Source organism: Nilaparvata lugens, chromosome 1 (genome assembly GCF_014356525.2).
Source record: "Nilaparvata lugens isolate BPH chromosome 1, ASM1435652v1, whole genome shotgun sequence".
Lineage (NCBI taxonomy): Eukaryota > Metazoa > Arthropoda > Insecta > Hemiptera > Delphacidae > Nilaparvata > Nilaparvata lugens.
In genome coordinates, this window is record NC_052504.1 from 45889798 (window position 1) to 45906375 (window position 16578).

The 16578-nt window shown below is 33.6% G+C and overlaps 1 protein-coding gene across 5 annotated transcripts in view; it reads right to left on the minus strand.

The window, feature by feature from the left end:
* The window catches only part of LOC120352801 (zinc finger protein 878-like), a 126752-nt gene extending 116916 nt beyond the window's left edge, over positions 1-9836 (minus strand). For 3 of the 5 annotated variants that reach the window (XR_005572110.1, XM_039435070.1, XM_039435063.1), the window contains exon 1: positions 9621-9833. Coding sequence is in view for 3 of the 5 variants with exons in the window: in XM_039435070.1 (XP_039291004.1) it covers positions 9621-9638 (18 nt within the window). In the remaining 2 variants the exon portion in view is untranslated. Of the gene's footprint in view, positions 1-9620 lie in introns of all 5 variants that reach the window. The other 2 variants (XM_039435053.1, XM_039435059.1) reach the window with 2 other exon arrangements.
* Between the last annotated feature and the right edge of the window lie 6742 nt (positions 9837-16578).

A 16578-nucleotide genomic window follows, 5' to 3' on the forward strand; every position in this document is an offset into this window, starting at 1 on the left:
TAAAAAAGTAAGTCAACTAAGATAAAAAAGAGGTGTGTTCATATTATAGCATTGATAATAATTGCTAGAATTGCAGAAACTAATGGGTGAAATGATGGAAATTCATAAAAATTATGATTTAACTGGCATAGAAAATGATAATAAATAAATATAATAAGGCAAACACAGGTTTAGAATATGTAGAGCTTGCTAAAAAATCTTATTGTGAATATTGATGAATGATGTGCTTTTATCATTTTTTAAATACTCTCTACTAATATTATAATCTAGTTTGAGCATATTTCCAACTATAAATTTATAATTTAAATTGTCTACAACGATAATAAGCAATATTTTAGAGCGAAGCTCAAATGAATAAACTATTCAGTCAAGACAACATGGGTTACGCATAACCACAAGGGATTTTTTCACCCACTTCTGACCGACTTACACAGCTACTAAATCATGTGTGCAGGAAGTAGATTTACTATGAAAAAAATAGTAAGAGAATTCAAAAAATCCCAGATCTACAAGTTTACTGCAGCCAAGGTAACAGAAAATATAATGGACTGGGGTCATGCATGACTGTGTGACCCCTATTGTCTGTCTAGGGTGAAACATAGACCTCACTGCGTTTGGTCAATTATTATGTACTATGGAATAATTACATTTTATAATGAAAATATTATTATTATACCATACAACTGAGTGAGTTAATTATTTTTATTAGATTTGTATATCGAGTATCAATACTGAACGTTGTAATATTGATAAGTCGTATCATACATTTATATCGAATGTGTACTATCGATTGTTGTTGTTCCAAGCAAGATGGTGACCAAGAAATTCTTATGTTGTAATGCTCCTAAAGTTTTTGCTTTTTCTAAATGTTTTTCCAAATAAATATTGATGAAAAGTTAAATTGTGTTTATTTCAATTTCCAACATGGTAGCAGAGCGTGGTTTGAAAGATTTTAGTGAACAGAAACTCTGTTTGAAGAAGAAATAGTCGACGTGCAACATGGCTGAAAGGAAGGAGCTTCAACATGGCCGAAGGCAATGTGAATATTCCTATATTCGACGGACAAGAATACTCTTCATGGAAGAGACGATTAATTATGTTCCTAAAAATGAAAAAGTGTGACATTGTCCTAACTCGACCTAAACAAGAATCTGACAAAGACAGTGAATGGTTAACCATGGACATGAAAGCTATTAACTACATTTATAGTGGGATCACGAACAAGCAACTTGATTTTATTAGCGATATTGAAACTGCTTATGATATAATACAGAAATTTCACCAGATGTATCTCAAACAATCAACCACTCTTCAGATAGTGTGCCGGAATAAACTTGACAAATTAAGATTGAGGGACTACAGTGATGTAACTGAATTCTTCAGCGATTTTGAGAAGACAGTAAACGAACTTAAAAGCGCAGGTGCGACGGTCACAGAAAAGGAAAAACTCAATTATATATATGTTGAGAATGTTACCGGACTCTTACTCATACATCGGCAATTTAATTGACATTTTAAAAGAAGAAGACCAGATGGTGGACTGCGTGAAAAACAAAATTACCCTGATGAACACTAAAACAAGAGACAATCAACCGAACTCGAATGTGTATACAGTGGAACATTCTGGACACCCGAAATTATTCAAGAAAGAAACAAGGACCTGCTTCAATTGTGGAAAACTAGGACACCTGAAAAGAGACTGTAGGCAGAAGAAAGACAACAACTGGCAGCCGAGAAGAAGGCCTGGCTCATCCTACCAAAAATCTCATAAAACAGGAATGAATAACTTCAATGTAGAAGTACAAAATACAAAACTTGAAAACTACCAAGTAAGTAACTCACTAGGTAAGTTGAAAATAGAGTGGCTACTGGATAGTGGCTGTACTGATCATGTCATTAATAACGAAAAATATTTTTATGAGAGTATTGAATTGAAAAATCCAATTGATGTCAAGGTAGGTGATGGTAGAATTCTAAAAGCAACAAAAGTAGGTACTGTAGTAAGTGATTTCAAAGTTTTCAATAGAGAGGAAAAGATTAAAATGAAAAAGAATTATGTCAAAGACATGAACAGAAATCTAATTAGCTATTCAAAGATTACCAATGAGCATAAAATTATTTCTTGTGGTAATAATTCTAAAATATTCAACCAAGAAAATGTTCTAATAGCTATTGCCTGGAAAGTTGACAATTTGTATAAGATGACCAGTACTATTAAATGTGAAGAGAGTAGAGTAAATAGTTCAGAAGTTATTGACAAAACTGTAGATTCAAGTTTAAAGGGAGAACTGCATTGTTTGCTAGGACATGTAAACTTTATTTATCTGAAAAACATGTGTGAAAATCAGATGGTAGAAGGTTTGCTTAAAGATTTGGGTAATGAATTCATGAAATGTATGATTTTTATTGAAAATGAAATGCACAATTCGCCTTTCAATAAAAGTAGAACTAGAGCTAATGAAATACTAGAAATAGTACATACTGATTTGAATGGACCACATACTACTACTGTATATTGTGGTGCAAAGTACTTTCTTACTTTTATTGATGACTTCAGTAAGCTAGGTAGGGTGAATACAATTAAGTCTAAGAGTGAAGTGTATAATTGTTTTGTAAGCTATATAAATGAAATTGAAAACCTTACTGGTATATTAATTCCAAAATTTTTGACTTGGCTAGAGAGAAAGGTATTGTAATAAATGCATGCCCTCCATATGTACATGAATTGAATGGGACAGCTGAAAGATACAATAGATCTATCATGGATATGGCAAGATGTTTGTTATCAGAAGCTGGAGTTCATAAACGATTTTGGCCAGAAATAGTTTGTACTGCTGCTTATCTCAAGAATAGGACATTGGCAAACACAATCGAAAAAAGACCCCATATGAAATAGTATTTGGCAAGAAGCCAACTATGCAATATTTGAAATTGTATGGTAGTAGGGTATTTGTTAGAATTCCAGAAGCTAAACGCATTTCAAAGTGGGACAAGAAAGCTGAGTTAGGAATACTGTTAGGTTATAGTGATGTAGGATATGGAGTTTTACTGAACAATAAGATCATAGTTGCTAGGCATATTGATATAGTCGAAGAAAATGTAAAATGTATTGATTTCAATGATGAAACAGAATCTGTAGAAAGTAAATGTGAGGATAATGCAGGAGAGGATAATGATGCAGATTCTACCTAAGTAGAAACCAAACCTCAGAGAAATAGAAAACCTCCAGTGAAACTGAATGACTACTATGTATATAATAATTCTCTTGATGCGAACTTTTGCAGTATTGGCCCTGTTAGTTATATTATAGTTAAGCAATAAATTCTGATGAATAGCAAAGGTGGATTAAAACAATGAATAAAGAGATGCAATCATTAAGTGAAAACAAAACCTGGATAATGGTTGACAAACCAGAGAATAAAAAAATACTTGATGTTAAGTGGGTATTTACTAAAAAATCAGACAATAATTTTAAGGCTAGACTAGTTGTTAAAGGATTTCAACAGAAAGAGATAGTGGATGATATATATTCTCCAGTTGCTGAAATGATGTCATTGAAAATATTACTTTCCTATTGTTGTAAACTAGGCTTATTTGTAGAACAAATGGATATTGAAACTGCTTTTCCAAAATGGTAAAGTTATGTCAGAAATATATGTAAATCAACCTGATGGTTATGAAGATGGTACTGATAAGGTAGTATGTAAATTAGAGAAATCTTTGTACGGTCTAAGAGAAGGGCCCTCGGGCATGATATGAGTGTTTTGATGATTTTATTAGACAGATTGGTTTTGAAAGAAGCAAGCATGATTACTGTTTGTATCTTATGGATAAGGATAACGTAAAGATTTACTTGATTATGTTTGTAGATGATATCTTGATTTGTGGCTCTGACAAACAAGAGATAGATAATGTCAAACAATTACTGTCAAATAGATTCAGGATGAAAGATATGGGTAACATAAAAAACTATTTGGGGATTAATATTGAGTATGACTACAATGAAATGGAACTGAATCAAACTTCATATATTGAACAATTGGGAAACAAGTATAACATTGTCAATTCCAAACTGTATAGTACTCCTCCACCTTGCATGAGATTCTACGAAATAAATATGATATGGAGATAAATATGATAAAGACAGAAGTAATGGTCTGCTCAAAAGTCCCAGAGAATGTGTCCATTAAATTAGATAATTACGCCCTGAAGCAAGTAAAAATGTTCAAATATCTTGGAAGCATTATATCAGAAGATGGAAAAGATAGACTGGATATAAAGCGCCGAATCAGAGAAGCTAAGGGTATGTTTATTAGTAAAAGGCAGCTTCTTTCCTCAAATAGTCTAACCTTGGAAATAAGAAAGAGACTAATAAAGAGTTGCATTTGGAGTATAGCTCTTTATGGGTCTGAAACGTGGACTATTGGTAAGGCTGAGGAAAAGACTCTGAATGCTTTTGAAGTGTGGTGTTGGAGGCATATGCTCAAAATAAAATGAACAGACAGTTACGAATGAGGAGGTTTGATGAAAAGTTAAATTGTGTTTATTTCAATTTCCAACATGGTAGCAGAGCGTGGTTTGAAAGATTTTAGTGAACAGAAACTCTGTTTGAAGAAGAAATAGTCGACGTGCAACATGGCTGAAAGGAAGGAGCTTCAACATGGCCGAAGGCAATGTGAATATTCCTATATTCGACGGACAAGAATACTCTTCATGGAAGAGACGATTAATTATGTTCCTAAAAATGAAAAAGTGTGACATTGTCCTAACTCGACCTAAACAAGAATCTGACAAAGACAGTGAATGGTTAACCATGGACATGAAAGCTATTAACTACATTTATAGTGGGATCACGAACAAGCAACTTGATTTTATTAGCGATATTGAAACTGCTTATGATATAATACAGAAATTTCACCAGATGTATCTCAAACAATCAACCACTCTTCAGATAGTGTGCCGGAATAAACTTGACAAATTAAGATTGAGGGACTACAGTGATGTAACTGAATTCTTCAGCGATTTTGAGAAGACAGTAAACAAACTTAAAAGCGCAGGTGCGACGGTCACAGAAAAGGAAAAACTCAATTATATATATGTTGAGAATGTTACCGGACTCTTACTCATACATCGGCAATTTAATTGACATTTTAAAAGAAGAAGACCAGATGGTGGACTGCGTGAAAAACAAAATTACCCTGATGAACACTAAAACAAGAGACAATCAACCGAACTCGAATGTGTATACAGTGGAACATTCTGGACACCCGAAATTATTCAAGAAAGAAACAAGGACCTGCTTCAATTGTGGAAAACTAGGACACCTGAAAAGAGACTGTAGGCAGAAGAAAGACAACAACTGGCAGCCGAGAAGAAGGCCTGGCTCATCCTACCAAAAATCTCATAAAACAGGAATGAATAACTTCAATGTAGAAGTACAAAATACAAAACTTGAAAACTACCAAGTAAGTAACTCACTAGGTAAGTTGAAAATAGAGTGGCTACTGGATAGTGGCTGTACTGATCATGTCATTAATAACGAAAAATATTTTTATGAGAGTATTGAATTGAAAAATCCAATTGATGTCAAGGTAGGTGATGGTAGAATTCTAAAAGCAACAAAAGTAGGTACTGTAGTAAGTGATTTCAAAGTTTTCAATAGAGAGGAAAAGATTAAAATGAAAAAGAATTATGTCAAAGACATGAACAGAAATCTAATTAGCTATTCAAAGATTACCAATGAGCATAAAATTATTTCTTGTGGTAATAATTCTAAAATATTCAACCAAGAAAATGTTCTAATAGCTATTGCCTGGAAAGTTGACAATTTGTATAAGATGACCAGTACTATTAAATGTGAAGAGAGTAGAGTAAATAGTTCAGAAGTTATTGACAAAACTGTAGATTCAAGTTTAAAGGGAGAACTGCATTGTTTGCTAGGACATGTAAACTTTATTTATCTGAAAAACATGTGTGAAAATCAGATGGTAGAAGGTTTGCTTAAAGATTTGGGTAATGAATTCATGAAATGTATGATTTTTATTGAAAATGAAATGCACAATTCGCCTTTCAATAAAAGTAGAACTAGAGCTAATGAAATACTAGAAATAGTACATACTGATTTGAATGGACCACATACTACTACTGTATATTGTGGTGCAAAGTACTTTCTTACTTTTATTGATGACTTCAGTAAGCTAGGTAGGGTGAATACAATTAAGTCTAAGAGTGAAGTGTATAATTGTTTTGTAAGCTATATAAATGAAATTGAAAACCTTACTGGTATATTAATTCCAAAATTTTTGACTTGGCTAGAGAGAAAGGTATTGTAATAAATGCATGCCCTCCATATGTACATGAATTGAATGGGACAGCTGAAAGATACAATAGATCTATCATGGATATGGCAAGATGTTTGTTATCAGAAGCTGGAGTTCATAAACGATTTTGGCCAGAAATAGTTTGTACTGCTGCTTATCTCAAGAATAGGACATTGGCAAACACAATCGAAAAAAGACCCCATATGAAATAGTATTTGGCAAGAAGCCAACTATGCAATATTTGAAATTGTATGGTAGTAGGGTATTTGTTAGAATTCCAGAAGCTAAACGCATTTCAAAGTGGGACAAGAAAGCTGAGTTAGGAATACTGTTAGGTTATAGTGATGTAGGATATGGAGTTTTACTGAACAATAAGATCATAGTTGCTAGGCATATTGATATAGTCGAAGAAAATGTAAAATGTATTGATTTCAATGATGAAACAGAATCTGTAGAAAGTAAATGTGAGGATAATGCAGGAGAGGATAATGATGCAGATTCTACCTAAGTAGAAACCAAACCTCAGAGAAATAGAAAACCTCCAGTGAAACTGAATGACTACTATGTATATAATAATTCTCTTGATGCGAACTTTTGCAGTATTGGCCCTGTTAGTTATATTATAGTTAAGCAATAAATTCTGATGAATAGCAAAGGTGGATTAAAACAATGAATAAAGAGATGCAATCATTAAGTGAAAACAAAACCTGGATAATGGTTGACAAACCAGAGAATAAAAAAATACTTGATGTTAAGTGGGTATTTACTAAAAAATCAGACAATAATTTTAAGGCTAGACTAGTTGTTAAAGGATTTCAACAGAAAGAGATAGTGGATGATATATATTCTCCAGTTGCTGAAATGATGTCATTGAAAATATTACTTTCCTATTGTTGTAAACTAGGCTTATTTGTAGAACAAATGGATATTGAAACTGCTTTTCCAAAATGGTAAAGTTATGTCAGAAATATATGTAAATCAACCTGATGGTTATGAAGATGGTACTGATAAGGTAGTATGTAAATTAGAGAAATCTTTGTACGGTCTAAGAGAAGGGCCCTCGGGCATGATATGAGTGTTTTGATGATTTTATTAGACAGATTGGTTTTGAAAGAAGCAAGCATGATTACTGTTTGTATCTTATGGATAAGGATAACGTAAAGATTTACTTGATTATGTTTGTAGATGATATCTTGATTTGTGGCTCTGACAAACAAGAGATAATGTCAAACAATTACTGTCAAATAGATTCAGGATGAAAGATATGGGTAACATAAAAAACTATTTGGGGATTAATATTGAGTATGACTACAATGAAATGGAACTGAATCAAACTTCATATATTGAACAATTGGGAAACAAGTATAACATTGTCAATTCCAAACTGTATAGTACTCCTCCACCTTGCATGAGATTCTACGAAATAAATATGATATGGAGATAAATATGATAAAGACAGAAGTAATGGTCTGCTCAAAAGTCCCAGAGAATGTGTCCATTAAATTAGATAATTACGCCCTGAAGCAAGTAAAAATGTTCAAATATCTTGGAAGCATTATATCAGAAGATGGAAAAGATAGACTGGATATAAAGCGCCGAATCAGAGAAGCTAAGGGTATGTTTATTAGTAAAAGGCAGCTTCTTTCCTCAAATAGTCTAACCTTGGAAATAAGAAAGAGACTAATAAAGAGTTGCATTTGGAGTATAGCTCTTTATGGGTCTGAAACGTGGACTATTGGTAAGGCTGAGGAAAAGACTCTGAATGCTTTTGAAGTGTGGTGTTGGAGGCATATGCTCAAAATAAAATGAACAGACAGTTACGAATGAGGAGGTATTCCAGAGGGCAGCAGAAAAAAGATCTCTTCTTAATTTTCTCAAGGCCAGATGACATTCTTGGATTGGACACATGATAAGGCACGACGCATTTATGTCAAGTATTCTGGAAGGTACAGTTGATGGACAAAGGGGTCGTGGGAGACCCCGGCTACAGTACTTAAGAGAAATGACGAAGGATCTGGGTGCTATAAACTATGAACAATGGAAGAGAGTAGCAATGGACAGATTTAGATGGAAGGCTGCCAACCAATCAAACGATTAAGCTGTAAGAAGAAGAAGATAGTACTCCTATGGAAGCTAATCTCAAATTAGAGAAAGCAGATGGAATTACTGATTTGAAGTACAGAAATTTAATTGGTGCTCTGTTGTATATAAGTTCAGGTACAAGACCAGATATAAGTCACAGTGTGAACTATTTGAGTCGATTCCAAAACTGTTGTAATGAAACTCATTTCAAATATGCATTGAGAGTTTTGAAATATCTTTATTTGACTAAGAATCAAAGTCTTACTTTTAATAAGAATGATGAAAATGATGATTTGGATTGTTTTGTTAATGCCGATTGGGCAGGAGATTCTGTAGATAGAAAGTCAACTACTGGTTACATTATTAGGTTATATGGAAACGTTGTATTCTGGAAATCAAAGAAACAAGGTAGTGTAAATAAATCATCTACGTTTGCTGAATAATAATCATCTACGTCTGAAGCAGTAACTGAATTGAAATTGGTGATTGAGTTAGTATTTTTCAAGATGTTGAAAAACCAGTTAAAATCTATTAAGACAATTCTGGTGCTGTAGCCATAGCCAAGTACAGTAATTTTACTAAAAATTCAAAATATATTAAAGTACATTATCATTTTGTACACGAAAACGTTTCTAATGGAACTGTAGAAATTGTGAAGGTTAGTTCTGAAGATAACGAAGCCGATATCATGACAAAGGCTCTTCCTCATGTTACTTTTGAAAAATTCAAGAAGTTGATTAATTTAGTGGATTAGTAATTTGATAAAATTTTTTGATGAATATTGATTTTGTATTTGCTTTGTATTCTGAATATTTCTTTTGTAATTGATATCATTGTATTTGTTTCATTATGATATAAATGTAAGGACGGGTATTAGATTTGTATATCGAGTATCAATACCGAACGTTGTAGCCTAATATCGATAAGTTGTATCATACATTTATATCAAATGTGTACTATCGATTGTTGTTGTTCCAAGCAAGATGGCGACCAAGAAATTCTTATGTTGTAATGCTCCTAAAGTTTTTGCTTTTTCTAAATGTTTTTCCAAATAAATAGTGATGAAAAGTTAAATAGTATTTATTTCAATTTCCAACAATTTTTGACACCCAGACATCACTGCAAAACCATCTACTAAAATTGCAACTGTAATAATAATTAGTATAGGCTACCTATTTCAAAAATAATTTAATAAATGTGTACAAATAGTTAACTTACAAGTCCTATTGTGTCCATGGATATTCAAATTGAGAAACAATCCCAGCGTTGAAGGAATAAGTAGTAAATTTTTTAAACATATAGAAATTTGCCAAGTAATGTTCAATGTAATATTATTGAAGTTATACCTAGTGGAGGAATAGAATTAATCATCCAAGGGCAAAATGCAGCAAGCACAAGCACATGGTGTCATGGACTATCATGACAAACCACTCCTTGTCTCAGACAGCACCGTATCGCGCATGCGTTAGCAACGGGTTTTTCCCGTTCCATTCAGTCAGATCTTTGAATGTAACGTTCTTTGTGATGATGGTTACCGAGCACTGTAACTGGAGCCAATCGTCATTCTATTTGATGAAGATATTATTATCCAATGATGATTTATCATTAAATTCAATATAATAATTAATTTATTATTATTTTATTTAATAAAAGAAAGAGTACTTTTGAAAAATATAATTAATAAAATATAACAGTTGTTATTTAACTGATGTTAAAAAACACTATAACTAAGTCAGCATATTGTCATTTCAAAACAAAAACCGAACCCTCAACCTCCCCTTTTACATTTAAAACATCAATAAACATAACTATTTGAAAAAACTCTATTCCCTTCAAGCATATTGCAATTTCAAAGCAAAATCCTAACCTATCTATCCACCTTTGAAATATCAAAAAGCATTATTCCACCTGGACCCTAGCCCTTTCTAGCATATTGCAATTTGAAAGCAAAAACCTAACCTAACCTTATGGAACATTATTAAATATAATCCAGAAAAAACCTAACCACTAACCCCTAACCCCTTCACATTCAATAATTTAGATTTCAAAGCAAAATCCCAACCCCCTAACCTATCCTTTCACATTTGAAACATCAAAAAACATAACTCTAACTGCACCCTAGCCCCTTCTAGCATATTGCAATTTCAAAGCAAAACCTAACCTATCCTAATAACACATTATTAAATATAACCTGAATAAAACCTAACCTCTAACCCTTTCACATTTAATACTTTGGATTTATTCGTCATCTTTAGAACAAAACATAAACATGTGGTTCATTTCATGAACATGTTCACAAACATGTGGTTCATTTCATGAACATGTTCACAAACATGTGGTTCATTTCATGAACATGTTCACAAACATGTGGTTCATTTCATGAACATGTTCACAAACATGTGGTTCATTTCATGAACATGTTCACAAACATGTGATTCAAAGCAAAATCCTAACCGCCTAACCTATCCTTTTACCTTTGAAACAGAGAAAACTCCTATAAAACTCCTTGTAATTCTGTGCTTTGAAACATCAAAAAACATAACTCCACCTAGACCCTAGCCCCTTCTAGCATATTGCAATTTTAAAGCAAAAACCTTATCTATCCTAATAAAACATTATCAAATATAACCTAAATAAAAACTAACCACTAACTCTTTTACATTTTTGTTGAACGAGACAAGGATAGCAACACTATTGCAAATCGTACACTACCTTTATAACGTGGACCTCACTATAGATACTCAAAGAATACTTTTGTATAACTGTGACTGTTGCTGGCCGTTACTCTGTTTCTGAGACAAAGAGAAGCTCCTCTATCATGGACATGGATAGTTTTGCAGTCGAGGCTCGCTGTAGAACTGCTCCTCTCTACTGCGCAAGCGTATTATCTGTTTTCGAGAAACACATTCGTTGGAGCAGTTTGTTACCTGCAACTTGGAAAAATAACTGTTACTTTGTTTTCGTGAACCAGTGAACGAATCAGCATGTACATTTTACAGTCGGCAGCCATTGTGAATGAGTGAACACGTGCAGCCATTATGTCTGTGAAATCATCTAATTTTAATTGTACTTTATGTAGAAAACAATTGTCCACTAATTATAATTTACAGCGACATCTGCAAAATGTCCATAAAAGTAACAGGCCTGCAGAAGAAGGAGCAATATGTCCATTCGAAGACTGCAGAAAAGCTCTAAGCAGTCAACATTCAGAGTTAGTGGGACACTTGACAGAGGAGGATAAATTTCAGCCATCAATTAATGAATTCACGTTTGCTTCTGAAGATGGTAACTTGCTCATGAATAGTTGTATTTTGATCATTAAAACCCGTATTTTTCAACTATACAGAGCTGGTGAAAATTATGGAAACAGCTCAAAAACAAAAACCGCACATTATCTCGAACCGCTTCAGTTTGTTGATGTAAATTATGTTGCAAATTAAGCAACTGAAATCATTTGTTAGCATCTGTGTAATAGCTCCCAAATAGCCTTAGTTGATGTTATGAATTAATGAGAAAAACTGTAGTAATTGCATGCAATTAATTCTTCAGCTGACTGAATCGCCTTTTTTTTGTATGGGAATATGGGTTGAAATACACTCAAGGAGGAATTTTCTATTTTTTATCAAATTTCAATTTCAATTTATTCTAGACTTTCCATTGGTCGACGGGTGAGCGCAGCGCTCACTTTCATATCATTTTTGGTATAGTTTTACAGAGGTTGGCTGCACTGTCTTGAATCTTCAGCTAGCTGCGTTCTAGGATGTATAGAGGGGATAGCCGTTCAGCCATTCCTCCATTTCTGACTCAGTTGTGTCTAGATGGTTGATTGTCACACAGGTACACTCTAGTGAGCACAGCGCTCACCCGTCGACCATTGATTTATTGTTTTTTTTTACAAACTCACTCTTATTGGCTCATTTTTCAAGTTTATTGTTCACTAGAGAGTACTACGGAGTTTGTAGTGTTGGTGTTAGAGTATTTAGGACTAGTTTATAGTGATATACAATGAATGAGGAGCAGATAGCTCTGTGGCTGCAGGAAGACACTGATGAAAATTATCCACTTCAATATCCGATGGATATTTGTCTTCTGATCAGGAAGAAGATGCTACATACAACAGTGAACACGACTCCAACAGTGAACAATCTATTGAAGACAGTGAAGAAGATATTCATGATGGGCAAGTTTATACAGGCAAGGACAAAACTACAATTTGGAACGTTCATCCACTCCATCAACAAAGACGGAGGTTAGCTAGGAACATTATTTTGCATCAACCAGGTGTGAAGGGAGGTGCAAAAAATTGTAGAACAATAAAAGATGCTTGGAGTCTCTTTTTCTCAGATTTGGTTCTTCAGGAAATAACTCATCACACAAACATTCACCTAAAAAAAATCAGGCCGAATTATAAAAAGGAGTCTGATGTTGTCAATACCAATTTTGAAGAAATCAAGGCTCTTGTTGGTCTCCTCTACTTGGCAGGAGTTTTGAAGTCATCACACATCAATCTTATGGACTTGTGGGCTAATGATGGGCTATGACCTGAAATATTTCGTTTGGTTATGACCTACAGACGCTTCTATCTATTGCTACGTGCTCTTCGTTTTGATGATGAAACCACCAGAACAACCAGAAGGAAATTGGACAAGCTAGCACCTATCAGAAATGTTTTTGAAGGATTTGTGGAACGTTGTATGGGAAACTACAATGTGAGTGAGTATGTGACATTGGATGAAATGCTGGAATCATTTAGGGGAAGATGCTCTTTCAGGCAGTATATGCCCAAAAAAAACAGCAAAATATGGACTCAAGATGTTTGCTTTGGTTGATGCTAAGACAACATACACATACAATTTAGAATTGTATTGTGGTACCCAGCCAGCAGGACCTTTTTCAATTGACAACAGGCCTCATGCAGTTGTGAAGAGATTGACAGCACCGATTCATGGTTCTGGGTGTAACATTACCATGGATAATTGGTTTGCTTCCATACCAGTGGTAAATGAACTAGTAACTGAAAACAAGTTGACAGTGGTGGCTACACTGAAAAAAAACAAACGAGAATTGCCCCCAGAGCTTGTGAACACAAGACACAGACCTGTCAAAAGTACCTTGTTTGCTTTTGGTGAACAATCCATGATATTATCCTACATCCCAAAAAAATATAGGAATGTGATACTGATATCAAGTATGCATGATTCTGATGAGATTGATGAGGACACCGGTGACATGAAGAAACCCAAAGTTATAACATTCTATAACAGCACAAAGGGAGGTGTTGATTTGGTTGACAGTATGAAAGGAGAATACAGTGTTGCACGAGTTTCGTTTCGATGGCCTCTTCGTATCTTCTACTCTCTGATGGACATTGGGGGAATTAATGCCCAAATAATTCTTCACTCCAACACAGGGGAGAAACTCACCAGGAGGAAAGTTCTCAAAAATTTGGCGCTAGAACTCATCAAGCCCCACATGACTCTTAGAGCCTCAATGAATGGCTTACAAACTGATCTCAGATTGAAAATTCGTGAATACTTAAGAATTCCATCTAAAACACCAGAGTGAGCTGTTTACAATACTGATCGTGTAAAATGTGGATTTTGTCCTAAGAAGAAAAATAGACTGGCAAAAGCTAGGTGTGCTAACTGTGAGACGCCAGTGTGTGGGGAACACAATGTAACATTGTGCATGCAGTGTAAGAAAAATTGTACTGAGAATAGATCTGACTCAGACTAGGCAATGTTCACATTACATGGAGAAAGACTAGACAATGGTTCTATTTGAAAAATATCAATTTTTATCAGTACAATTTTTTTGCTTTTATTGTAATAATATCATCAAACTACTATTTCTATGACTTATTTTGATGTAAAATAAATTTTTTGTGCTATGAATATTGAGGTTCTATTATAAAAGTAGTTTTCCATGCAAAATTACATGTGAAATTGAAAATATGATTGCAAAAATCAATGGTGAGCACTGCGCTCACCGTCGACCAACTATGTGACTCATTTGACTTCGACCAACGTAGGGTTAACATAGATATTTAAAGTCTAGCAGGAGCTGGATGATGATGATGGTGCTAGAGATGAAGAGTGAGTTACATTGCCACACTAATGTGATTTCTTGTGATGTTCTTTCATGTGATGTGTGATTTTTTAATCATTGCTAGAAAAATATCCAAGTTGTATAGGGTGGAAGTTGTAGGATTGAAAAACCCTTTGAAAAAATACCCATTTTTTGAAAATTTGTAACTTCATACCAAAAATGGTAGAATCCTGCACAACCACTCAATTTATTGGAAATCTTATTATCTTTAATCTTGTAGAAAATGCTTTTTCTCGAAAAACTCAAGGTTCTCAAGATTAATGGAAAAATTGAAAAAGTCCAAAATTTTGGGAGGTTTTGGGGGTAAAGCCGCCCTCTGGCATGTCAGCTAATTTGAGATTCGAATTCAGCGTCCCAAAATATGTATAGAAGCGTCTAGAAAAATTCTTTCTGGGCTGTTTACTTAAAAACAACCATTTGGCTGTGTGTACTAGAGGTTATGTTACAAGTTTTGATTTTGACATAAAGAGGTTATGTTGTGTTTTCGTGCATTGGCGAATCAGTTGCAGTTCCACTTAATGCCAGTCAGAGCTCAGTAACAGATATCACAGTGAACGGAGCTGCTCTAACAAATACATTATCAGCGCATGCGCATTCTTCTCCATTCTAGAGGAGCATTTCTACAGCGAGCCTCACGTGGTTTTGCATGTTTGGTGACCAGTGAACTCTAAACTAACTGGAATGTACTAGCAACACAAAAAAGTGAGGCAGCTGGTAAAGATAGGCAACCCGCATTGCTGTGGGATTCGTTCATTTTGTTACGCATTGGCTCTTATGGGAAAATGCATTGCACAATCTCAATTTCTATTTTATTTCTATATTGTATGTCTTATTCCACGGAAGCGTTATTTTTCCTTCATTAAGCAGTTCATTGTTAACTTTTTGAGAGCAAAAATAATGATATAGGTTGAATATTAATAAAGAGAAGAAATTTTTTTATTTGTGACTGCAGTAGTTTTAGTATTGTTAACTTTTCACAAGCACGGGAATAACTTTGGGCCAGATTTAAGAGAAGCCTATTATTTATTTATTTTTATTTATTTAACAAGGACAAATATAAACTGTCATGAAATGATTGGGAATAAAAAAACAGGCTCATAGTCCAATCTCATATTTTTCACAATAAAAGTAGGTAAATAAAATAAATTATGTCATCTCATGATGATAACACAGAATTATTAATCATTATTGTAAAGCTGTGTTTACACAAAATTCATTATATGTTTATTTTTTCGTACTTATAGATTCTATTAGATTATAGTATTATACTATCAGATTCTATTAGTATATTTATGCTGCTACTTACACTAAATTTATATTATACATTATACATAAAATGTATGATACGCCTACTGTACCTACATGATATACCGTATACAAATATTATGATAAATATACTATATTATTATTATATGCTGATGCTTAACACCAAATTTATATCCATAAATTACATCATACATAGAATATGTGATAGAATGAATGATAGTCTTTGTAGGGAAACGTTTACAATTTCTGCATCAGATATTATTTATTCTTTTTTGAATAAGGATTAATTTGTTCTTCAACTATGTTTTTTATTTTAGATGCTATAAAGTAGGCTGAAATTTTCATTAAACATAGAAACTATCACAGTACGGTATAACTTACTAGGGATATAACCAAATTTGTTGTTTAATTTTTGGTCAAATAAACTGATCAATATAGAAAGAAGTATTGGAAATGTATGTAAAACAAAAAGATTTCTTCAAATTATTTAACAGAATAAAAATGTTCGACTTACCTGTGAAATGGTATTTCATTTCCTTTAACATGCCCATTCTTGCATCCAAATGCAACACAATACATCACCATTTTTCGGTCGTATTTTTATTCAATTCTACGCATTTCACTACAAATATATCACAATATTTAAGAGAAAAGGTTGTGATCTAATACTAATAGCCCTAATACTCATTCAAATCCGTTTTTAAACTTTAAAAATGAAAAATCGTACTCAAGAGCTGCAACAGCCTGCTTGAATGTATGAGTACGAGAGAGAAGGGAACCCCACACGGTATGCCTGTCTCAC